The 26,801-nt window shown below is 37.7% G+C and overlaps 1 protein-coding gene across 1 annotated transcript in view; it reads right to left on the reverse strand.

Annotated features, from left to right (window-relative positions):
- The window catches only part of AHCYL2 (adenosylhomocysteinase like 2), a 40,784-nt gene extending 21,066 nt beyond the window's left edge, over positions 1 to 19,718 (reverse strand). Inside the window, exons 1-6 of the mRNA XM_044679544.1 lie at positions 19,044 to 19,718; positions 16,315 to 16,423; positions 9,486 to 9,629; positions 8,464 to 8,564; positions 7,141 to 7,243; positions 5,178 to 5,272 (exon numbers count right to left, since the gene is read on the reverse strand). Of these exons, the coding sequence (XP_044535479.1) occupies positions 5,178 to 5,272; positions 7,141 to 7,243; positions 8,464 to 8,564; positions 9,486 to 9,629; positions 16,315 to 16,423; positions 19,044 to 19,100 (609 nt within the window). The 5' untranslated portion in view covers positions 19,101 to 19,718. The remainder of the gene's footprint in view (positions 1 to 5,177; positions 5,273 to 7,140; positions 7,244 to 8,463; positions 8,565 to 9,485; positions 9,630 to 16,314; positions 16,424 to 19,043) is intronic.
- Positions 19,719 to 26,801: the final 7,083 nt, after the last annotated feature.

Raw genomic sequence — 26,801 nt, forward strand, 5'->3', positions numbered from 1 at the left:
TATATATATATATATATATATATATATGTATATTCCCTCAAACCTTAATCTCTTAAATTCATCAATCTATTCAACTACAGTGACCAGCACTCCACCTCAATTACACTCAGGGATGATATGAGGATTATAGATTTAGAACTGAAAGGGAGTATAGAGGCCATTTAGTTCAATTCCCTTATTTTACAGATAAATTAACTGAGATCCTGAGAGGTTTAAAGTAACTTGTCCAAAGTTACACAGGAATGATCAGGATTTGAATTCAAGAATTTGGGACTTGAAATACAAGCATTCTTTATATTATACAACACTGCCTTAACATCTATAATTCTTCTATTTCTATGATAAAAAATTATGAAATTATTCATTACTCATCTCACTGTGACCTCCAAACCTTCCACATCCTTGATATTTTCCTAACATTATCACCTTTGATCAGGCTTCATTCTCTTCCCTTCCCCATCTAGACCTTTTAGTTAGCATTTCTACCTGGCACTAATCTCAACTCTAATCTTTTGCTCTTTTGTCATGCTGCTATTCATATTGTGGCAAACCCCATGGTCAAAACAGCAATATGACAAAGTGAGAGATGATTATACTCATATTCTTCCTTTTTTTTTAAAAAAAATAAATGAATTGCTGAAAAGAATTGAAGGAAGTTGTGAAATTGGGCTCTCCCCACTAAATTTATTTATCTAATTTCTATTGTAATAAGGTGGTCAAAGAACCACCTTCCTAATTGATTCTCTATCTCATTCTCCACAAAGGCTGTTCCAAATCTCTTTTCTTTTCAAAGCTCCCACATCATCCTGATCCTCAGTTCTCACATTCATATTTTAGTGAAAAAAGAATAGGAATCATGTGTTCTGAACTCTCTTTTCTCTCCTAGATATTCCACAAACCATTAATAGGATTCCTATTCTCTTCTTCTTTAATTCCAATTGCTGATGGGAGAGATGGTCCTTCTCACCTAGGCCAATTCTTTCAAATGATCCCATTCCCTCTAATCTTCCCCTAGCAGATCATCCCACTAATCAGTCCACTTCTTTCTAGTTTCCACTCTGGTTTCCTTCCCTATTCCCTACAAATATTATGAAGTGTCCCCTAGCCTTAAAACATTCTCACTAGAGAATGTCGATTGATACAAAACTTGGAGGGATAGCTAACATGCTGGATGACTAGAACCAGGATCCAAAAATACTTTGAAATAATGCTTAGTCAAATTAAGTCAGATGGAATTTAACAGAAGGAAATGCAAAGTTTTGTATGTGTGTTTAAAAAAAAATCTAAAATTACACCATAGGGTATGTTAAAGTATGAACTTTAAATGAAAAAACAAAAACAAAAAACCCTAGAGTTTGAAAGCTCAGTATAAGAAAACAATTTGGTTAGCAGCCAGACAAATGAAGGTGATCTTGGGCAACAAAGAGAGAAGCAGAGTTCCCAAGGAATGAAGAGGTGATAGTTCTGCTGTACTCAAGCCTGGTCAGCCCTCATCTGAAGCCCTGCATTTAGTTCCTGATGTCACATTTTAAGATGGTTCTTGATAAACTAGAACAGGGCACAAGAATAGTAATGAGCCTCGAGTTCATGTCATAGAAGGGTCAGCTGAAGAATGTGGGGATACTTAACTTGCAGAAGATCTGGGGGAAGAATTAGATTTGGTCTGTTTGACTTTTTAGGGCAAAACTAGAGGCAATAAGAGGGCATATTTGGGGTATATGTAAAGAAAAACCTGTTGCATTTAAAGCTATCCTAAAGTAGAATGGCCTTCTTCCAAATGTAGTGCTCCCCTCAACAGAGGACTTAACCAAAGGCTGGACTGACTATTTGTTGGATATGTTGCAGAAAGGATTCTTATCAGGTATGTATGATAAATGGGAATTTGGAAAAGATGAAAAGTAACAGAGAAGTGGAGGAACAGAGAAAAGAAGGCAGGCAGGGGAAAGATTTTGGAATCTTGAGATGTGGAATGCAGGGCAACAGACAGACTCTGGGAGTTGGATTCATATTTTGACTAGGTAATGCAAAACTCCAAGTCACCCTTCAACAAAAACCATCCTTTCTAGATCAGGGGTCTGATGCCACCTTCCTGATCTTAAACTAAATAAACTCTAATCTGACTGCAGTGATAATAACAAGGTTTTAGGGAATACACACAAATTGGGTAAGGTGAGATGAGTGGGCTATAGGGTTTCCCTAATTTATACCCCAAATCTACCTTTTCCCGCTAATCTATCTTTCACAAGATTTCTTCAGTGCTCAGAAAAGCTGAGACTACTCTAACTTCCTCTCTGTCTTGATTTCCCCTTTCTGTCTATCTAAAACCTAATCTAAGCCCACGTAAATAGAAATAGATTTAGGTTTGATTGCAGATGGAGTCTGAAGTCAGGTTTGATCCTGTTCACCTTAGTTAGAAACTGTTCACCAAGGAAACTAAGTAGTTCAGATCAATAGCACTGACAAATGCTGGCAGAGGCTTTCCAGCTAGGATGAAATGCTGGAAGAAATTGATAGGTGTTAAATAGATGGCTGATTGATTTCAGGAATCAGTCAGGTAAATGCAGGTATCAGGAGCTGGGATCAGAAGAGTCTTTCACCCGTCCCAGTTTGAATCCAACTCCCAGAGTCTGTCCCTTGCCCTGTATTCCATATCTCAAGATTTCAAAATCTTTCCCTTGCTTGCCTTCTATTCTCTGTTCCTTCACTTCTCAGTTACTTACAATCTTTTCCAAATTCCCATTTATCAGGTATGAGTCGAAATGGTTAACGAGGCTCTTTTAACTCTGAAATTCTGTTATTTTGTCGTCATCCAGATTATTAAATATTTTTAAAAAAAAGTTTTTATTGATGTCTTCTGTTTCTTTCATTATCATCCTTATCCTCAGTATCTTTCCTTCCCCCCACCAAGTGTCATCTCATAAAACAAAAAGTATTTTTAGAAAGAGAAAAAAAGTCAGTCCAACCGACTGATAACACTGAAAAAAATCTGAAAATCTTTGTCATGTGTGACCCCTTTGGCCCTCTCACCTCCACAGAGGTACACAGTCAATATTTTAAAGAACCCAGACTTGGGGGCAGCCGGGTAGCTCAGTGGATTGAGAGCCAGGCCTAGAGATGTGAGGTCCTAAATTCAAATCTGGCCTCAGACGCTTCCTAACTGTGTGACCCTGGGCAAGTTATTGCTATTGCCTAGCCCTTATCGCTCTTCTGCCTTGGAATCAATACACAGTATTGATTCTAAAATGGAAGGTAAGGGTTTAAGAAGATAAATTAAAAAAAAAATAAAGAACCCAGACTTGAGAATAGGCAAGTTCTCCTCAAATTCATAAGTATTATATACTTATTCAATTGATCTTAAAGTGAATGTCAGTCCATTAGCTTTCTGAATACATGAATTTCTCCCTGTAGATCTTATTTACTTAGATTCTAAGAGTATAGAAACTTTCCCCAAAGTACTATACAGAGGCTGGAGGTACATGAATTGGTTGGCACAATTCATACATTTCACTATATAATATGAAAAACCACTGAGAAACCACATGTGCCCATATATGCAGGAGTATATATATACAAGAAAGCTTCCAAATAACTCACCTCTCTATTAGGTTGAGAATTGAGAGGATAATACAAGGTAGGGGACCAGTAGAACTCCATAACTGGATAAAAACTGTTAAGCATTGTAGTTTTTGAAGCAGAGAGAAGGGTGCCTTCTCCTCTCCTTGCCTTTAAAACCTAGGCTGTTAGTTGCCAGGCCAGTTTCCTTCATCTGGCTGAGGAACATTCAGGAATACTTAGTGATTCAATGGCAATGCTTATATAAGACTGACTTACCTTTTCCTGGCATGTAACTCCTCCTGTAGTCTGGCAGAATCTACTCTCTCTTTTAATTTATCAACAAAACTATCAAGTGTCCAAAATGCCTTTCTATACCCCTAAAGGGTATACTCTCTAACCTCACTACTACTAGTCCTCCATCTTATTTTAGCTCTGGTTGTATATCTATTTTCTTTAAATGGGGGCAAAAAAGTGAGCATAGGGATCTGTTATAGGAATTCACTTTGCTAATCTCCTATAACAGATCCAAATAGGATTCACATTAAAAAAATTTAAACCAGTTCCATGCTACAAGTTAATGCTTCCTTTTCCAGTGGCAGACTGCTTAGGCATAGGATTTCCTAAGGAAACTAGGTTTCTTACACATTTTTCTTTCCATTTCTACATCTGAATAGTATTTCTATATTTTTCTCTATATTCTCCACACACTAGACAACATTAAAATGAAAGACTAAGGTAGTGAAACAAATAGAAACACTGGATTGCAGATCTTACTCTTTCCCTCCAATTTCCCTGAGTACCCAGAAGGGTAGCTGCCTTCCTTAATCATTAATGAATATAACCAATGAAAAATGAATATATTATCTTGGTTATAAATTTTTTTTATCACTGTAGTAGTTCACAGGATGGCAGGAACCAAGGAAAACCACTAGACTTTGATAGAGTCTAAAACATCAGATACAAGGTCATGTTTTCTTGGGGTAAAGCCTTTCTTGACATTATCTTACTCTTCTCCAACTACCTATGGGAGTTTACATAGTTTAAAAACATTCTGGTATAAACTTGTGTTTTCCCCTTGGGTTGATAACTAGATTTGTAGCTTTCTTACTCAGGAAAAATCTCTTAGATTTCACTTGACACACTCTTTTCTATCATTGTCAAATTCCTTGTTAGTACATGTTTGGCTAACTGAACCAATCCCTAAGGATTTTAAGGTAGTCACTTTAGGTCTTCTAAACTAGCAGTTTACAATTGCAACCTCTTATTGTTATGAGTCCCATTTTACAGAGGAGGAAACTGAGGCAACTAGTGAGAAAGTGACTTGAATGGGTTACACACAGCTGGTTAAGTTCCTAAAACTGAATTTGAATTTGGGTCTTCCTGAATTTGAACTCTAGGTCCAACACTCTATCCACTGCACCACCCAACTGCCCTCAAGCTTTTCTAAACAAACTCTTCTTAAGGAAATTAAAGTCCAAGTAATTGGAATCTGGAAGAAAATAAAGTAAGGGCTTTCTAGCAAAGCCTCAGATCTCTATTTCTGTTTCTATTTGACTATGCCACATTTTCAACCCCACTTAGTCATGGGCAATCTACCCCTGCAGATCTGTGATCTGACCCACCATGTTGGGCTGCCACCCTTCTACATTCACACAGCGGTCAATGCACCACCAGAAATCATCTTCTGATTCTCCTTTCCAAGCAAAGACAGGAAATCCTGAGGAAAAAAGAAAAAAGACTCTATTAAAGACTTCAAAGGAACCCAAAGACTGGCAGGGGGAATCCCTGAGATCTGAAGCCTGGCTCTCAGCCTGTATGCAGGTGAGGCCCTTGTATGTGCTATTCTTTGACATTTCTTTCAGTATCTTTTAGGGGCCTCCCTGCCTCTTCAGGTTCATTTCTGCTCTCACATGCCTAGAGAACAAGGGGATCCAGAGAGTAACTAGGTTTCTCTCTCATGTTAAATAGTATGCAAATTAGAGAAGTCCCTAACCTCTAGTCAAACTGTACTGACTACTCCACAAACATACCTTAAACTCCATTATGTCTCTGTCTGCGCTTGTACCTTCCATTGGCCTGGACTGCTCTCCCAGCCACCTCTATCTATCCTTTTCAAACACTCCATCCTTCAAGGCTCAGCTCAAGGGGTACCTCACCCATGATAAACAATACTTCTCTGAAATTCCATGGCAATTTAACTGTACCTTTCTTAGGGCATTTATCACATATCACAATACATTTGTTATATTAGTTATCTGAGTTTGCAATTTATCTCTCACACTAGATTTTAAGTTAATTAAATGTAAGTACTTGTGTCTGATTCAACTTTATATATTCAACAGTGTACTTAATGTGGTGCTGTGAACACAGTAGTAATATATTAACACAAGAGAATTTTAAACTGGAAAAGACCTTAGAGACAACCCACTCATTTTATAGATGAAGAACTCAGGCCCAGAGAAGTGATTTGCCCAAGGTCAAAGAAGCAGAGAACTAAAATTAGAATGATATCCTATCTCAAAATTGGGACTCTTCTACTATGCCAAAAGCCACAAGGGCCATGTTGGCAAAACTATGGCATATGTGCCAGAGGAGGCTGCTCCCCTCCCCTTCAGGGCATTTCTCACATGACTCACCCCTCTGCCCAGCAGCCCAATGGGAGCACTGCCTGGGGTAAGAGTGGCTCATGTGCAGCATAAGGGTGAAGTTTGGGCACTCAGTCTCTAATAAGTTTGCCATCACTGTTCTAGGTGATCAGTAAATGGTTAAGGTAGGAACAAGTGCTACAATTATTTCTGAAGAAAGGGCAAGAATCTGGAAGGGTTTCCTAAATGTAGGCATCTCTCTTAAGCTCCCAGATAAGTCTCTGGAACACTGGCCCATTCTGCAACCTCAAAAGCATCAGAGATTGAGGGTAGATGCCAGAAGGGAACCTAAGAACTTGGAATGATTTAATTTCCCTAGTCTTCTAGGAACAGAGATAAAAGTTGTGATCAAATATTAATTTTCTGGGTTAGTCTCTCAATTGCTGAGGCAGAAATACTGATTTTTTAATGAGGAGAAATTACTTCTAAGAAAACTGGCAGGATCAAGAATATAATATTTTGGTGGCTTACTTTCCAGTCTACCTCTCTTTCCCAGGAAGGAATCCATAATACATTTCTTTAAGGAAAAAAGATGTATGGTTTTCCTAAGTGTCCTAATAATAATATGTCAAAGCACCTAACTCAATATTATAGTAATTAATAACAAAGCACAAACCAATATCCAATAATGATTACACATTAGTTAGCTGTATAGTAACAAACCAGCGTCAGTACAAATGCTAGGAAAGAAGCAAAAATGAAAGGAAAATCAGAAAAAAATCTGTTTCCCAGTATTCATGGTAATGGGGAGAGGAGAGAGATGGGAGTGGGAAGGGGAGGAACCTTGCAGTGAGTAAGGTTCAAAAGAGTTCCATGGAAATAAATATTAAATTTAGTGGTGTATTCCAGTAAAGCACTTACATTAAGCAAACACCTTTCCCCTTCCCCCACCACAGGTGCCACTTTGTATAAAGTACAGAGAATGGGCAAGTTTTCCTACCACTTTCTGCAAGAGCAGCAGCCACTTCATTGAGGGTAGAGTAGATATTACAGGCAGCCCATCGACACTGGGCCCCTAAAGCACTCAGAGTCTCCATGAGGACCTATATTCAGGGGGAAAAAGAAGCAGAGGGTGATTGAGGTTGGCTCCAATAGCAAATGGCCAAGGAGATGGGCTGCTAGCATCTGAATAAGAGTTTTGTATCAGAAACCAAAGGGTTCATGAGAAAATATGGTAAATTTCTCCATTAGCTCTTGCTGCTACAAGAGCCCCAGTTTTGTTATGTGAGAGTATCTGAGATTTATCTACAAAAGCAACACGAGCCAATTTGAAAATAATTAACAGAACTACAATTTATCTGAATGGCTATGATCAAGGGACATCTTCCATCAGAGTGGAAGAGAAGGGGAAAGGAAAGTAGGAAGGAGGGCAGAGGGGAAGGGAATAATCATTATAAACCTAAACAGTCATTTGGTTATTTGGTCCAGGTAGACTTATCATCTTCATTTCTTAGTTATGGATGTGGGAATATAAACACCTCAGAGGAATATAACACCCTGTTATCCCCACATTTATGGGAAACTCTAGGTATGTTCCCTGGAGTTCTACCCAAATTCACTTGTCAGAATTTCTAAACAGAGAAAAGCTTTTAAATACTGAATTACATTAATCATGACTCAATGCAGTCCCTATTCCACATAATGATAATCACTAGAGCTTTGACCTAGTAGTCAATACATTCCATTATGGAACCTAACACCAAGTCTATAATCCAGACCGTGGGTTCTTAACCAATTAATCAAATCTTAATCAATTCTAAGACAGAATAACAGCAATCACTAGGCAATTAGGGTTAAGTGACTTGCCCACGGTCACACAGCTAGGAAGTATTTGGGACCAGAAATGACCTAGGACCTCCGATCTCCAGGTCTGGCTCTCTATCCACTAAGCCACCAAGCTGCCTTGTAAACTTGCTTTTAAAAAAACTTTCATCACTGCATTTCAATGTAATTAGTTTCCTTTTGGATCTTTTTTATTTTTTCTATTTTTTTTACTATTGAATCTTATGTATTTTATTTTATACATTTAAAAATATTATCCTGAGAAGCCTTCACATCAGACTTCCACAGGCTTCACTAGACCACTGAAAGGGTCCATGATACAAGAAAGGTTAAGAATTCCTTGCCTAGACAATATAATGGCAATATTGGAAATATAGACATAGAACTCCACAGATAGCTTTACTCTCATAACCCCAAGTAAGAGATTCCAGCCCATCCTTCAGTAGACCCCTTTTTCCTTTCAGAGGGGACAGAGACTCACCGCTGTCTGAGCAGTGATATGAGTACAGCCCACAATCTTGGCTCCAGCCAAAGGTTTCTCTCCCTGAGCTCTCTTCCTCAAAGCCATCAGAGCTGGCATCTCTGCAAAGTATTAACACACCAGAATGATAAAGAGTAAGGAGTTTGAAAAGGAAGGAGAAAAAAAAATACAAAAATCTGAGTCTTTGGTAAGAGGCAATCAAGTAAGCAGCATTGACGAAGTTTTGGTTATGTGCCAGGTATGGTGTTAGGCAGTGTGTGTACAAATATAATAGTGAGACTAGAGAGTCCTGGCTCACAAGGAACTTACATTCTTCTATGGGGACACAATATGCTCATAGAGAAATAAATACAAAGTGATTTGGAGGAAGGCCACTAGTAACTGGGAGAAAGCAAAGCATTTTGAAAGAAGTGACCCCAGCTGAGTCTTGCATGGTGTTAACAGGTTCCATGAAGGTAAGGTGAAGGTGGAGGTAGGGAAAGAGAACATTCCAGGCATGAGGGACAACTCCTGAAAAGGCATAGAGGCATCAAAGAGAATGTCCTGGGCAGAAAAGAGCAAGGAAGTCAGTTTGGCTAGTGTGGAAAGCTCATGAGAGGGTGCAATGCATAATAAATCTGAAAAGAGAGGCTGGAACCATGTAAAAGTCAGAACTGAGCTTGTATTTAATCTCAGAGGCAACAGGGAGTCACTGAAGCTTCTAGGGAAGTGATATGTATTAAGTATTATTTAAAATGGAGTCCATAGATGAGAAGCTTACAAATGCCCCAGTCATGATTTCTTTTAAGGCAGGGTAGAGGGGCAACTGGGGAGAGGAGCAGTAAGGGGGCTCCCTCTTGAGCATAAATGTTCACCGTCTTCCAGCAGTGCTCTCTGAATACAGATCTCTTTTACTACAAGTATTAAACTTCATTCTGACCTCCAGGAGCTATCTGACTCTAAGATATAATAGAGGCAATAGTTTGGACCAAGGTTAAAGATAGATTGAGTTCATGAGTTTAGAAAGTATTTGCCTTCTTTACCTTGCTCTGCAATCTCAATCTCTCGCCGGCCAAACTCTGCCTGTTTGATGTTCTTGACACAGAAGTCGCTGCTACCCTTGGAGTTCTTCTGCTGCTTGTCCCGTGGAGAAGTCTCATCATCAGAACTATCTGTGTATGAAGCCGCTAGAGAGAGAATAAGCAAATGTCAGGGGGAAATTATTTTCTTTCTTTTCTTTAAAAGTCCCTGAAAGTTACTTTCTTCTTAAGATTCCAAAGCATAGAATCAGCCAGTGCCACTAATCAATATACCAGTGATTCTCAACCACTTTGTAATCACCTATACAGTTCCCTATACACTTAGATATTTGTCAAACACGTAGGAAACTAGAGCTGCCTCAATCATCTACTATGGAAAAACAATTTACCTGCCCCTTACAGAAGAAGGCAGCTAAAACAGAAATCTAGGGAGCTAAAAAAAAAATAGTTCCTTATAGTGGAATTGGCTGAAAGAATGGTTCACAACAAGAAAGAGTTATATTATTAAACACTTATTTCTGACAGAAAGAAAAATGACTCTTATTCAAAGACCTAGTATCTAGAGACCCCTCTGGGTAATGTCTCAAATGAGGGATCATGGCCATTAATGCTCAGGTGTCTAGAATCTCAGTCACACTTGCTTTAATGTTTGTTGGCCAGCATGTGCAGGTGCAATACTAAACCCAATATATAAAAGCTGAAAAAGAAAAAAAAAACTGATCCCTGGACAAAAATTTCAAATGTCATGCAAAAAGAGCTCAGCTGGTACAACTCCCCCTCACTAAATATAATTAGGTTAAATCATGCCTGCCTACAGGGCCTGACACTGAAAGGCTCAAAGTGCCTTTCCCTCATGCTGACCTCAGTTTATTTTGGATAAGATACTCTAGATATATTCACTGAGGCAGATTTCTTCTCTTTGGATCTGACCAAGTAAGCATATAATAGATTTTTTCAGTGGGGGGCAGGGGAAAAGGTCTGGAATTACATCAAGTGAAGAAGTAAAGAAACTCCTTCCACTAACCCAGATCAGCAACTCAGAGAGTTTAAGAGAGCTGTCTGAGGCACTACTTCTAGGTGAAATGACTTGCTTATGGCCACACTATTAGTTGTTAGAGGCAAGACTTGAACCAGGTTCTTTAGGAGTCAAAGGCTGGCCCTCTACCTAAAGTAATAAATGCAGTAGAGAAAAAAAGGTTAAAAGTCCCTTCTGAACTTTGTTATTGACTGTGTAGTTGGTGCTACTACTCATACTCCTGGCATCATTTCCCCAGTCTTCTTAGAGTTCTCTGTTCTTGCTAATTATTTGTTACGTGGCCTCACATAACTCCTCTTCCCTTCTTAATATCTGTTTGTGGAGATGGCTTCTCCCTCACTAGCCCTCAAGTACCTATGTATTACCATATGCTTCCCAAAGGAATAAATGGCACAGCACAAACGCCTGAGATTCTTTGGGTCTGTGGGCCTATAATCCGATTATATACAGAGTACTAAGGCACTCCTGGAATTTCTGTTCAGAGGATTCATCTCCAGTTGGGCTAAAGAAGGCAAGTCTGACCCTGCCCAACTGAATTGAGCAAGGCAGTCCAAAAGACCTGGGCAGCAGGGGGCCAAGCGTCTTTTCCAGTGCTGGAATGCTGCCCTGGAACAAAGTCCCAACACGAGGCAATGAGAATGATCCTGGACACCAAGGGCGGTGAGAGGATTAGCAGGTCCCAAATGAGACTTTTCTTCTTGAAAGGAGTTAATCTAGACAAAAAGTTTGAAATCCTCCCCCTCCTTCCCAACCTTCACCTTCCTTGGGTGACTGAGAGCTCAAAGTACCTTTGGCAACAGAACTTAGAAATAAGTGCTGGGGGCAGTCATCTGTCTTGCAGATCAAAGCTCAGGAGCAGTTTATGACTTAAAAGTTTGCCTCACCTGGGAGGAGGTGGCTAATAGCTTTCCATTCCCAGAAACCCAAAACCAAAAGTACAAGATAGTATTCTCAAAGGCAATTATCATGTGCAGATGTTTTGGAACCCCAAGTAACTCTCAGGGTTAATACAGTAAGTGTCAGAGGTAGAATTGGAACCAAAGTTCCTGATTCCAAATTTGGAACTCTCATCTCCACTGCATACTCTTACTTATTTCTGCTTCCCAAGATATTAATTCTCTATCATATGTAACCTGAAATACTAACAGTTTTAATATTCTAGAGCAGAGGTTCTTAACTTTTTTGGATCTCAGACCCCTCTGATGAACCCTAAGGACTCCTTCTCAGAATCATGTTTTGAAATACATAGGATAAGAAAGGAAATCAATCATATTGAAATGCAATTATTGATTTTATTTTAAGTTTACAGACCTCAAGTTAAGAATCCCTTATAGTGGCATTCTAGTATAGTGGAAAGAATAATGGATGTTGGAAGATCTGGATGCTAGTAATGGCAACTAATGGTTATTCATTAGCTGTGAGACTCTAGGCAAATCTTTTAAGTTCTTTAAATTTCAGTAAATTTATCTGTAAAATGAAGCAATTGAATGAGATGATCTCTAAGGTCCTATTAAGTTATAAGACTCTTATTTCTTATGAATGGAAAAGGACCTGGATATCTGTTATGTTAACCAACAACTTGTTCCTTCTAGCTCTCTTTGTAAAGCCTTGTAACAATCTAGTTAGCCTTGGGAATAACAAAACTCTGTAGATTTAGCAAGGCCTAGACATTGACATAACCCAGTCATCCACCCCTTGCAGGATCTGAAAAAGTATATATAGAATCTTTCTTTTATGGAAGTACTATTTCTTTTCTTTTCTTTTCTTTTTCTTTCAAACCCTTATCTTCCATCTTGGAATCAATACTACATATTGGTTCCAAGGTAGTAGAGTGGTAAGGGCTAGGCAATGGGGGTTAAGTGACTTGCCTAGGGTTATACAGCTAGGACATATCCAGGACCTCCTGTCTCTAGGCCAGCTAGCTGGCCCCCTATAATGTACTTCTGAAGTGGTTGGTTGATGCTTGCATTCTCTGGCTGTGGTCTACTCAGGTGGTCCCTTCTTCTGAGTCCCTGTGTCCTAGACTTATATCCACAGATGAACTACAGACGGTTATAGTACAACTAGGACAAACAAAGCAGTCTTTCAGTAAAGAGTTCTGAGAGCCATTCCCGTTGAATTTCAGAATTCTAGGTGGAAACATGGAATTCTTGAGCCTGCTCTTAATTTATGAAAAGGGTTAAAAGTGACCTGTGTGCTAGGTAACACTGTGAGGATTTATTTCACTAATGATTTTAATCCTTTAGGAAAAATGTGAAAAGTACTCAACACAGTTACTTTGTTCATCAGGCTCCTCTTGGGATTTTACAACAGCTAGTCAGGAACTAAAGGGCACTGTTCTCCCATCCCTCTCAGTTATTAACTGTGGCAATTAATTAACCCATTGTAAAGGCTTTTATTCAAAAACATATCAACAAGAAGATCTGACTTTTAACAGTCTCTTCTCTTTTGAATTCAAGTCTTTTTTTTTTTTAATTGGTTTGGGGGAAGCATTCAAAATAGCTTATTTCTACAAAATGCCTATTCAACTAGTCTCTGAAATGACTAGTATCATTTGGAAATGACAACTAAATGTAGCTCAGAGCCACAGGCGTTGGCTTGGAAGAGGTTATGGCTGCAGCTTAAGCATCTAAGTGCCCTTCTACAAGAGATGTCCTGACACAATGGTTTCATTTGATATGTCCTATTATTTCTTCTTCTGATTGATTCATATGTAGAGACAGTTTAAACAGTAATCCTTCTCCACAACTGTGAGAACATTTATTATGGTCACTGATGTTATAATAAATGTTGAAAGTAGATACCAAATGTTTACATGTATATACCTATTAGCCATCTCATTTGCAAAATAATAAGCCAATTCAATTATTATTGGCTTTTCAGCAGAAATACTCTCCCTCACCACCCACTTCCCATTACCTCATTTTATTTCCTAATATTATAGGATGATAGAAAATGAAACCTACCAAAGATGAACAGTTGCATAGGACATTAAATAGAAAGTAAGGACTAGCATTCATATCTCCAGAGTTCCTTTCACTTTTTTTTTTTTTTTAAACCAAGGTTTGTATGAATGATCTTGATAAAAGTTTGCAAGAAAACGTCCTGGAGATGTGAAGTGACAAGAAGATCAAATGAGCTAACGGTGTCATTCAGATGCTCAAAATGCAAATGTAATCTCAGTTCATATTATTATTAGTATAGTGTTCTGATCAAGGAAGTTAATCATTCTAGTGTACTCTATATTGGCCAGAATCAAACTATGGCAATGTCCACTTGTGAGACCTACATTTTAAGAGGATGTTGATTGAATGTGTGATGAAGCAGCAAGGTTCCTGGTAAGGAAGGGCTCAAGAGAGGGATGCCATTAGATGAGACTTCCATTAGATAAGAGATCCCTTCCACATTTTATGTTAACTGAATATACTTAACAGAATAGTCATTTGTCCAAACTATCTAGCAGACTTCAATACCTGTATGGACACTAGCTCAAATTTACCAATGAAATTTCATGAGTAACTATGGGCTCTTTATAATATCATGCCACTTTGTTAAGAAACTAGATGAAAGGATATTTCTTCTCCCTGAATATTAGGAAGATAGGACAGAAGACTCTTCTATAAGAGCCCATTCATTCCTAAATTTGGCACAATTTTTGATACAATTTTTTCATTAAAATTAGAATTCATACTTTTAAAAGTTAAACATTTGCACAATTAATTTTCATGAATTTTGTCCCGAGTGCTAAATTACTCACTTATGAATCCCATTCTTATATTTATCTATTCTGGTTGTTTCAGCTGAAAATTTAGCTACAATATTTGGGATTCTTCAGATAAAAAAAATCATGGGAGTTATGTCATGTGCCTTACTGTTCACAGCTTCAAGGACTAGACAAAGCTATGAAGGGGAAAGTTTAAAGAACACAGCCTAATCAGCTTAAAAAGCACAGCCAAAGAATTAAGTTTCAACTCTACATAACAACAAAAAAAGAACCACTAACTCTTTTTTTCTACTGGTGTAGAGACCAAAAGTAAAACTTCAGGCCACAATGGCGTCTTTAATAAAAATATGAAGCTACTGTGAAAAGGTGATTAGAATGAACTCTTAATATAGAATTATATAAGAACCTACTAAAGAACTAATAGGCTAGACTACAGTTCATCCACTAGAATACTATCAGTGCCAACAAAAGCAACAAAAAAGTTGCTTTCTATGATGTCATCTAAACCCTTAAATCTCTTTATATTTCAGCCTAATGACCTCTTAAAGTACCAAGTGCTACTAGTTGTCATTTGTAGCACAAAGCAAAACTTTCCTTTTAATCATTCCCTCTCTCAAGGCTCAGGATATAACCCTTTCCTTTAATTTTAGAATTTCAGCATTTGAATAAACATACTTTTCAGATCAATTTCTTTCATAATTCTATAAATTTAAATTCTATCTACATGTAGTGAAGTATTTTCATTCTTTTTTTTTCCATTTCATTTCAGTACTCCTCTAAATCTTCTTCAGTTCTGTTAAAAGTTTTTATTAATGTGCAGACCATGTTTACACTTGGTACTCCAGATATGATTCAAACCATTGGTAGAATATCTTAACTGAAAAGGTTAGGGCAATACATATTAAATGAATCACTAGATATTTGAGCACCATTTAGTGAAAGACATTAGTTTTATGCCTTTTTTCTAGCTTTTTGGGGGCATTTTAGTCTTTTTTTTAGCCATTTAGGAACACCTGGCCTATTCCAATAAAAGTTAACAAGGACTAATAGTTCTTACATTAATTTCTGCTCAGATTTCCAAAGCTCATCAAAGTCATACACCTGAGTTAGTATCAATGCAAAGCAGAGAGGGGTGTTATAGGTGAGGGAATAAAACAGCCCAGGAGAGAAGGCACTGGAGACAGAATCCTTGAAAAACTTGTTTGAGCTAGCCAGAATATCTTCATTGCTTCTTGGGGCAAGGGAGGCTTCCCTGGATATCTGCAAGTACCTAGAACTTCTGCACAAAAAGAAATGAGAGCATTGAAAGGATGGAAAAATACAAATCTTAAAATGTGCAGTTTTTTAAAGGCCATTATTACCTTTCTGGGTAGATCCAACAATTGTCATTCCTTTACTAACCTGTCCTAACTCTATAGGAAGAAATTTATTTTATGAATTGGAAAGAAGCTATAAGAAATGAAATTTTTGCTCCCCCAAAAAAGAAAGTTCCCCCCATAAACTCTCAAAAATGAATCAAAAGGGGGGCAGCTGGGTAGCTCAGTGGAGTGAGAGTCAGGCCTAGAGACAGGAGGGCCAAGGTTCAAACCCGGCCTCAGCCACTTCCCAGCTGTGTGACCCTGGGCAAGTCACTTGACCCCCATCGCCCACCCTTACCACTCTTCCACCTATGAGACAATACACCGAAGTACAAGGGTTAAAAAAAAATGAATCAAAGATTCCACTTGAAATTTTGGAATGAATTTCTATTAAGAATAAAAGGTTGGGGCAGCTAGGTAACAACAATGGATGGAGAGCCAGGCCTGGAATTCAGAAGACCTAGATTCAACTTTGGTCTCAAACCTTTCAAGCTGTGTGACCCTGGACGAGTCACTTGACCTCAAGTGTCTAGTACTTACCACTCTTCTGTCTTGGAATCTATACTTAGTATCTTTCTAAGACAGAAGGTAAGAGAAGAGAGAAGAGAAAATGGAAGGGAAGGAAAGGGAAACAGTTGTTACTCTTTCAACAAGTGGCTTATCAGCCCTTACTTACATTGGAATAGGAGTAGCCTGAGCTGCTGTATCACCCACCTGAGCTGTAGCTATCAGTAGATGACTGAGAGATGGAACGGGACAGAGAGCGGCGTCCAATCTTGGTGGGACGTTTGTTGAATTCCTGCTTCTGGTCAGCAAACTGGATCTGCTGAGAAAAAAGGCCCAGTTACATCCAGCAAAAGACATTTCATATTAAAGAGACTAAAAGTCAATCAAAGCAATTCCTACTTTTGCATGAAATCTTCTTTCCAGCCTTTCAAGTAAAGGATGTTGTTCCCTTTAAACTATAGTTGAAATGTTAAGACTCTTGATGAGGTTAGAGGATAGATCTCCTACTGTAAAAATATTTTATTTCTATAAAAATCCAGAATGTCTTCACTGCAAAAATCTAAAATCACCACATGTATATTGACTATACCCCTCCAAAAACAAATAAAATAAAATCTTAACTAAAAGAGATGCTTGAAGAATATGCCATTCTAATTAACCAAGTCATTGATCAGAAAATAGCTTCTATTTTAACCTTTGTTGTTGAAAAACTCTGAAGTTTTTTAGTTCATTTTCATGCCTTAATAATAAGAATGAATATAATTTAATTTTTGATGATTCATAATCTTATAATGCCTCAAAGTTATAATTCTGAACACTGTACTATACTTTTATGGGAGGTCCATAAGATTAGGCTGAATGTACACATATGCCTTAGAAGTTGCTTTTCTGGAAATTTTTGCCACTTTTCCCAATTTGTGCAAGATCCAAATTAATCAGAATTGTGCTTTTTTTTTTTTTTTTTTTTTAAATAAAGAATGCCTTGTACTTTTCGGGTTAAGAATTCATCTCTCTCCTCCTCAGACTGAGTTCTTTCACAGCTGCTTAGAGAGTGTTCCATTATTATCATTCTGATGCAGCTATAGGGACTTTTAGATATTAGAGTATTGAAAATGACTCAATACCAAGGTTATAAGCATTTCAATTAATCTAGCATTCTCATTTGGAGAAAATTAGTGCTTTGATGTTACCACACTATTCTTTACAATATTCTCACTGAAGTGATGATAGAGAGACTGGGGAAAGTGAAATGTTCATTTTATAAACAGAAAAATTGGGCATGGTAGTTTAGCAGTTTATCCAATAATGCAAAAATTAATGATTTGTAAAATAAGGAATAACTGCTTTTCCATACTCTAGAGAAGTGGTATCAAACTCAAATAAAAACGGAGGCACTAATCCATAGATAAGGATCCCTGAGGGGCACATATTGCCTTAATTTAAAAATGTGACACTGTCCAATTTTTATTGTATTTTTATATTTTTTGTTAAATTATTTCCCAATTACATTTTAATCTGGTTGGGGGCAAGGGGACTCAGTCAGGTGTTTGACATCTCTGCTCTAGTATACCTAACTGCTACAGAATGCATTTGAGATACACCTGTGACCAAAGCAGCATGGTTTAGTACACAGATGTTCTCAGAATCCCCAAGAATCCCTTTAAGTCATTTAATCTCTTAATGCTTCAGGAAACTCTTAAGGCTTTAAGTTTCAGAGGTATTAATTTCTATTGGTAGAGGGAGTTCCCTCACTGGGAGTTCTTTATACCAACAAAATTACAGATGCTGTCCAAAAACAAGTGCAAAATGAATCATTAACATTTGTTCCAAAGAGAGTGAAGGGAGATAGGCTATTATTTCTTTGTTATCCTTACTTTAGTTAAGTTTTATGCAAATAACAAGAATGGTAAACCAAGTCTAAAGATAATAGGGGTAAAAACCTGAGTGGAAAGCATACAGTGACAGTTCTGGAGCTGGATTCAATCTCCCTAACTCTCTTTTAAGAAGAAAGTCACATACTTTTCTATTCTTTCCAGACCCACTAAGATAAAGAAAAAGTAGCAAATCAGCTTTCCATGAATATACCACCATATTAAATAACTAACTAGAATGCTGTTTGTTATTTTTTAAGTTGCAATCAATCCTGAATTGATTAGTCAGTCCTATAACTTGGAGTGGCTAATTCATTCCAGAATTTGTAGAGCTCCAATATATAAACCCCAGTATACCAGTAACACTGCATTTTTAAGAAACTTAACTACCACTTTCTTAAACTAGTTTTTAGGGCATTAGTATTTCCTTAGACTCAGTCCCAAGTTTAGGCACACCTTTTAAGATCTTTATGAATAGAGAGGCAAAAGGCTCTAAAATCCTCTGCTGGTTAGTGAACTGACTGTGGAATCTTGGTAACAAACTGATAATGCAAACTTGAGTCATGCAGAAGTTTTGTCAGGATTTAGTGTTTTCTCATCAACTAGAACTAGGGGTTAATCGAATCTAAATCCCAGAAATAGATAGCTGTCTCTGTTGCAAAGGATTACTGTCCTCTAAAGTCCTTTCCCAGCCCCAGGAACACAATGCTGATCTACATTTAACCCAAATACCTACTTTCTGGCGAATCCATACATTCCCCACCTTCCTGTGATACACTGATGAGCTCTGTCACCTCAGTCTCCTGAAGTCTCTACCCTTACAGGATTAATGTGAAATCCAAGGAGTTCTATTTAGTACCTTTTTGTTCACCTCTTCTCCTCTAGCTCCATAGAAATTCTCTCCTTCTAACAGGTAATGAGGTAAAAGAAGAGAGAGAGTGGTGAGACACTGCTTCCATGCCAGAGAGAGAAAGGTTCAGGAGCAAGCAGAAGGGGGGAAAAGAAAAGACATATAAGCCACTGGCTTCATACTATATATAGCAGCAGCAACAAATCCAGCCTCACCTGGGCTTTAATTCCAGAGTCGCCACTGACAATGTACTTCTTCTTGCTGCTAAACATAGTGTTACCATCTAGACCCCTCTTCACCACCTCTCCAGTTCAGGGACCCTGGTGTCCAGTCCTTTACACCTTCCCCATCAGCAATCTTGGCAGCTCTGGTTCCAGCTGGCTGGTTTTGGTGGGGTTATTAGCCTTTCCTGGTCTGCCTGCTGCAGCACCAACAACCACTCAGGCAGAAGAACCCCAATATTTAATAAGATATTTCTGCTAGCTGATCACCAGCCATTCTTAGTTCTAGAGTGGTGGTAGTTGTTTTGCTTTATTTTTTTTTTTCACCTAATTACAAGGATCTTCTGACCTCTAAACCTTAACAACAAGTCCCCCGACATGGCCCAACTTGCATGCGAATAACAATAGCTTATTTATATAACCAGTGCACTTTTTGCTTGCTATAATTAACTTGCTAATTAGGTTCCTTTTTAACTACCTCCTCCCTTTTCTCCCCAATGTCAGATGATTTCAGTTAACCTGGCCTCGTTAGAAAAAAATTAACTACCAAACCACTAAAACAATGAGGAGATTTATTATATTGCTAAGAAAAAAGTTTTAAAATAATGCCAAGTAATTTGGAAGTCCCTACCTAGCCTGCATTCCCCTCTGACCTTGAGGAGGGCAGACCTGTAAACATAAGCTTTAGCTTGGTTATTCAAGTATTTCTCCAAGTCTGTTGAACCACAGTAAAGTTATGTCGTCTTCCCGCTTAAAATGAAACTACAGGAAAGCTTCCCTGGCTTGGTTTCTGCTGATTTGGGTTACCCTACTCTCATTTTCCACATTTCCACATATATTGTCTCTGGATGTAAAGTAGATGGTTCTCCTACTTCTCCAGAAAAGTTGGGAGGCCAATGACTCTGCCAACTGACAGATAAAGATGTTAATAGATGTTAATACCATTGCCTTTCCAGGGCTAGGAATGGTAGATGAAGTTCTAGTAACATCATATGATTAAATCAAGGGGCTCTTCTGTTACAGCCATTGCTGAAACTAATGGGGGGGGGGGCAAATCAATCTCCCTCATTTCCCCCCGCCCCACTGACCACCTAAGTCACCTAAAACCAGATTTGGATTCACCAAGATTTGCTGATGGGAAAGGGAAAAGATTGGAGAGGGACATGGTGAACATAACAAGAATTAATCTCAGATTTGCAACATTAAGAGAGGAGCGGCAATTTTTCCTAAAAAAAGTTTTATTTAAACATGGTTATGGGGATATAATACATATAAGATAGTCACTTCTGGGATTTTAGAACTATATTAATCAATCAACAAGAATTTAGTAAGGCCTTTTGTATGCCAGGTACTGTTCTAGGTGTTGAGAATATATGTACAAAGAATGAAATCCCTACCCTAATAGGAGATATAAGTACAAATATCAATGGCATATATATAATGCTAATAAATACAAAGAAATTAAATACAAGATAGTTTGGGATGGAGGGCTCTAATCGCTGAGAGCCTCAGGAAAGTATTCACTGAAAATGATGTTTGAATTCATGTTAAAGAAAGAGAGGGATTCTACTAAATGGAGATGAGGAGGGATATCAACCATTGAGCCAGGAAATTGAGTGTTGTATGTGAGGAACTGAGAGAGCGTTTGTTTGGATCATAGAGCAAAGAAGAGGGCAGCTAGGTGGCACAGTGGAGTGCCTGGCCTGAAGTCAGGAAGACTCACCTTCCTAAGTTCAAATAAGGTCTCAAACACTTACTGGCTGTGTGTGGCCCTGGGCAAATCACTTAATCCTGTTTGCCTCAGTTTCCTCATCTGTAAAATGAGCTGGAGAAAGAAATGGCAAACTACTCCATTATCTTTGCCAAGAAAATCCCAAATGGAGTCATGAAGAGTTGGTCACGATTGAAACAACTGAATAAGAGCACGGTAATGTCCAGTGAGGCTAGAAGGGAAAGTTGGGGCCAGGATTTGTAGGGCTTTAAAAGCTAAACAGAGAATTTACATTTTATCCTACACACAAGAGGCCACTGGAATTTGAATAGAAAAGTGACATGGTTAGACTTGTGCTTAAAGAAAATCACTTAGGAAGCAATGTAGGAGGAGATGAATTGGAGTGAGGAGAAACTTGAGGTTAGGATTTCAATTAGGAGGCTTGTTGCTAGGAGGCTTGTTGCATACTCTAGGACAAGGGGCAATTAAGGTGGCCCAGTGGATAGAGCAATGGGTCTGGAGTCAGGAATATCTGGGTTCAAATTTGGTCTCAGAATATTACCTTGGGCAAGTCACTTAACCTTGTTTGTCTAGCCCTGCCCTTCTTTCTGTCTTCTGAGTTGTTACTAAGATGGAAAGTAAGTTTTCTTAAAAAAAAATTATGTAACAAGATAAATAAAACTACAAATAAAACAGATACCATTACATTTTAAAACTAATTCAATGTGGTCTACATGGATCTTTATGTACAGATTAGCAGCCTCATTTCTATTTGAGTTTGACACTACTGATGTAGGGTATGAAGGCCTCAGCTAAGTGAGTGAAGAGATAAGATTACTGATGATTGGTTATGTAGAGTAAAGAATTCAGCATAATGCCACTGTGGTGCCTTGGACAGAAACCTAGAAGCTTGAGACAGGGAGGGTTTTGGAGGGAAAGATAATGAATTCTGTTTTGGATATGATAAGTTTAAGATGTCTCCAGGACATCTAGTTTGAAATGTCTAGTAACTACTATGTGTTCAGCAGTATGTCAGGTGCTGTAGATTGTGCAAAGAAATACAATGCAAGAAGAAACTGGGGGAAGTGTGAGACTGAAGAAACCTTTTTTTAAATAATATCAGAAACACAACTCAGCTTGACTTTACACATTCCAGCTCAATATTAGCAATACTGCTGCCACTTATGAAGAATTTCCTTTTACTACTGCTAGTACTAGTACTACAACCACATAGTCATTGAGAGAGAATAAGTACAGGTGCTAATGGGGATGTCCAAAAAAATCAGTGCAATGATACTCCTACCTCCAGTATCATGGATTTCTCAGGTATTTTCTCTCCAGGAAAGCAAAAGGAATTTTTTATTTCAAGTTATTTTCATAATATTAAACTAAAAATTAATTTCCATGATTTGCCATGTTTTCTGCCTTTACTTTTTCCTTTCAACCTATTTTGTTTCAACTGCAACTACAATATTTTAGTTGAGGTCATTGAAAACATTCTGTGACCCAGTTTGATTTTTTTTTTATTGGAAACACAGATGGAAAGAAGTTTTCTCTTTCCAATCACAGTATGTTGAGCAAGGAGTGACAAGGAAATTTCAGGAGGATGTCTTTCCAGCTGTGTTCAAGTACACCTGTTTTTTAGTGATTCTTTATTCTAACTAGGAGAATTGCATTTTGCCATCTTCAAAACTTGCTTTTCTCTTTTCTCCTGAAGACCTTTCCTAATAATGCAGCAGTATATTTGTCCCTGAGGTAAAACATTTTTTTCTAGGTTTTTCTCTCAATGGCAATTAAAAAAAACAAAAACAACAAAACCCTTACCTTCCATCTTAGAATCAATACTGTGTATTGGTTCCAAGGCAGAAGAGAAGTAAGGGCTAGGCAATGGGGTTAAGTGACGAGCCCTGTGCTAATGAAATCACAGCTCCAGACCTCCCCTCCCCATCTCCTCTAAAAATCTGATGATTCAAAAACCACTGAATATAGTCATTCAAAAACTTCTGATACTTTCGGAGTTGAAATCCAAAGTGGGGAGAAGGGGAGAAATGAACCGAATATAAATTTTGATCAAATGAAATACTGGAAACTCTTGATTTTACAAAGATGTTACAGTTCTTCTAGGGGTAAGAGGTCGACAGGCAAGAGAAATATATAATAAATACAAATTACTCATTAAAAGAGAAATGGTTCTGAACACAAATAGTCATCCATCCAAATGTCAATTTTCCCCCCTGAAATGGCAGTTGAAGTGCTGAAGTTAGGAAATAAGTTTCCAACAACCTAACTTCCCTGAATACTAGCCCAGTTCTTTCTATTATACTACATTGCCTCCCGGCTGATGTTATCCAGTAATCTCCTTAACCTTTCTTTTCTGTTTTTCAAATATTTATATTGTTGCAAATACAAATAGCAGAGAAAAAGGAATTAATGAGAATCACTGATTGGGTCAAGTCTACTTGAAAGAAAGTGTCAGATGAATCTGTTAGGTATCTGGGCTTTTCCTATCAGAATTATGATCTCAAAACTGTAGTAATAAGAAATATTTTTGAGAAACAGTTTCTTCTACTTTGAAGTAGGTAGAGATTGATTGGTAGCTGCGCATAACACAGAATCACTTGAACCAGCAGAGCAAATTACCAACCTTTTCTTATATTCCAAAGTGAAAGAAAAGGAACAAGCTAAATACACAAAAATGAAAATTTAGCATTTAACAAATAAAAAACTGTAGTGTTTGTCTTATTTAATAGGACAAATAATAGACTCTTCTGCTTCTCTTCCTACCTACCTGCTTTATGTTTTCTCTGAGTCCTCTTCTTCAAAATCCAGAAAAGCCTCCTGTTTCCAAGAAGATCCCAGACCTTATCTTATTTTCTTTTCCATATATATATATATATATGCACATATATATATGTATGTATGTATGTGTGTGTTCCCCTCCCCTTGTAACCACATCAGCTCCCATGAATCTAATTACCATCTCTATTATATAGAGGATTCATATGTACATAGTAGTAGTTGCAGCAGTAGTTTTAAAGTCCAAGGAAATTTTTCTCTAAGTGGTAACAATATTGCTAATATTGCCCTGGAATGTGTAAAGTTAAGCCAAGTTCTGCTTCTGATACTGCTTAAATAAAAATTTCTTGCTTCCAAAAGAAAATATTTTGTTTAGCTTTTTAACCAGACATCCTGCCCTCCCAACCTACTACAAGGCCATTTACTTGCATAAACTTTTCACCTATGAAGGGGATTATTCCTACCATAAGAGAAAAATGGAATTGCCAGTTGGCTTAAATTGTAGAGTATCAACAAGTTTCCTATGGAAAAGTACCAGGCATCAGAGGGAATAAGGGGTGGGAGGAGGAAATATTTAAATGTAGGAACAAGAAAGCTTGGTGCTGATCTCCCATGTGAATATGAGGAGGTATTTCGCTCACTAAGAACTAGGGTTTCTTTGGGGACTGAAACACATCAAAGGAAACTCCTAAACTGTTGTTCTCCAAGTTTTCACCAGTAGTACTTCCTAGATAAGGCCAAGGAAATGCTTCCTATGGGAATACACTAAGGTGTAGGGTGGTCTCCAGCAGAAGTCCTTTGTTGATTAATGGAAGAGTTAGTGTGAAGGCAGTGGGTCTGCCTTGCCAATTTTCGTGACCTGGGCTCCCTACATCTCTCCTCCTGGCCTACATCTGAGAAAAAGAGACTGTGAGTATTGCCTGTTGTTGTATGTGATCCAAGCCCCAGTTTGTTGAGGGTGGCTCTTTGACAGGTGACTTGACTTTTGTATGTTCTGATCCTTAGCAAAAACAGATAGAATGGTTATGATGCTACTAGGATTCTGTTAAAACTTTCATCCTCACAGAAAAAGGACCCTTCCAGCTCTAAAATCTGATCCTCTGATCTAAGATACAGCTTTCTACTCTTAGAGAAAAGAATAAGTTCAGGATAAACTCATCACACTAACATGTGATCTGGAATGAAGAAACCAAAATTGTTAAAACTTTCCCTTGTTCAAAATCCCACCCATTATAGGAGCCCCTGGGGGATATCTGCTTGTAGGGACTAAAAGATAGTTCAAAATTTTACTACCTTTGTCTAGAAACATTTATGCAATCCAATATAGATAGGCAGAATGGGGCTTGGTGGCTGGCTTGGTGGGAAGTAGTGGTAGCTGATCAAAGGACTTCAAGATTGATTCTGTGGGCCTGATCATAATTTAATATACTATGACCACATAGAATGAGTGTATTATAAAGGCAGAGCCTAAAATTCCTTCTTCTTTTGCTATCAAATAACAAAGTTCAGAAAGTAAAACTCTCTTTCTGAATTTTTCTGAAGGGATGGGGAAGAGATGAAGAAGAGAATGCTTTAAACAGGAAAATATTAAATTGAAGTAAACTGATATATTCTCTATAATGGGGCTTCCGAAAGCTGGCATTTATATAGCACCTTAAGGTTTGCCACATGCATTATATATTTTAACTCATTTATTCTACTCAACAATCCAATAAGGTAGATACTATTATTATTCCCATTTTACAGATAAGGAAACTAAATCTGAGAGAAGCTAAGTGTCTGTCATTCAGGGTCACACAACTAGTATCTGAGACAGGATTTAAACTCAGTTCTTCCTGATATTTACCATACATTATCATCAACAATAGGAAGAACCCCAAAGGTTCTTCTCTGAGAGTTAAAAACTTTGTTGTGGAGTAATGCATTATCAGCATTCTATCATGCAAAGAGATAAATTATGTCCAAAATTTTATGGGGGGGGGGGGGGAACTAAGGTAAGAACCAACCAATTGGGTTTCATGACCATATATCACTACAAAGTTCAGCATGAAGTATATTTTCCTTTTGAAGTACCACTTCAATTATTCTGCCTTTTATACTGTAAAGAGTTGGTTTTTCTAACTGCCTCCCCCCAACCAACAAAAAATCCATAAGGCTTCAACTAGAATAGCAACCAGCTGTTTCCTCAAAAAACCTCCCTATGTGAGAAAGTTCATGATACCTAATAAAATCTGATGCTGAATTACTTCCTGGAACCAGGCTGCTTCGATGAAGAAGGCAACATAATGGCTAAAACAGTGTAAAGATTTAAAACATTACTTCCTGAATCAAGAAGAATTTTATTCTTTAATAAAGAATTTTAAAAGCACTTTACTATGAAATAATGAATACAATGAGTGCTTTAAAAGCCACTCAGCTTCAGAAAAGGCCATTTAACAATAGTCATAATAACATTCCCAAGATGTAGCTTCCTTATGACAGAATTGTAAGACTAGTAAATGGGGTTAAGGTCCAGAAAGAGCTTATATTTTTGAGTGAATGTGCGTGGTAGGTAAGCCAGCAGGACCTTATTCTTAGAGTAATAATAGTTACTGGAAAACTTTTATTGATCCACTTTTGAAAAATGCTGATCTACTTAATGTACAATGGAATTCTTCCCTAAGGTCCCTTAAAAGAAACCCAAAGGTTAATTTCTCACAGCAGACTCCCCTAAGGAAAAGAGGGACTTGTACTTTCTCTGGCTTTTTGAGCTAGAATGAGGCTTACAATAAAATAAATTCAGGTTCAAAATTCCAAAGTTAGCAGTTTATTTTTACCCTAAAACATACTAAACTAAGCCTGAATTAGGAAGAAACAAGAACATCTTTATCAAAAATTTAAAACTTGTCCCCTTCTAGTTTTCTATAGCAATATATTATTAAAAACTGAAACTAATTATTGAGGATGGTTGGAGGAAAAGATTGAAAGATTGGAAATGGAGGCTCTTAATTAAAGAAAAGAAAAAAAGGGGGAGGGAGGGTGGTTGCACTAGCCTAATACATTCAAACCTTCTGGACAACTTCCTCAATGTTTAGATTCCAAGACCTAAGCACAATACATTACAAATGGTACATAAAGAATGCTTTTTCAGAATATAGATAGTTAGTACTTTTGTTGGTAAAAATATAATGTAATAGCTTCATAAATTCTTCTTGATTGGCTGGTTAATGCTTTAAAAATATTACAAAACTGTAAATCACATTTAT

This window comes from Gracilinanus agilis, chromosome 5, assembly GCF_016433145.1.
Source record: "Gracilinanus agilis isolate LMUSP501 chromosome 5, AgileGrace, whole genome shotgun sequence".
NCBI lineage: Eukaryota > Metazoa > Chordata > Mammalia > Didelphimorphia > Didelphidae > Gracilinanus > Gracilinanus agilis.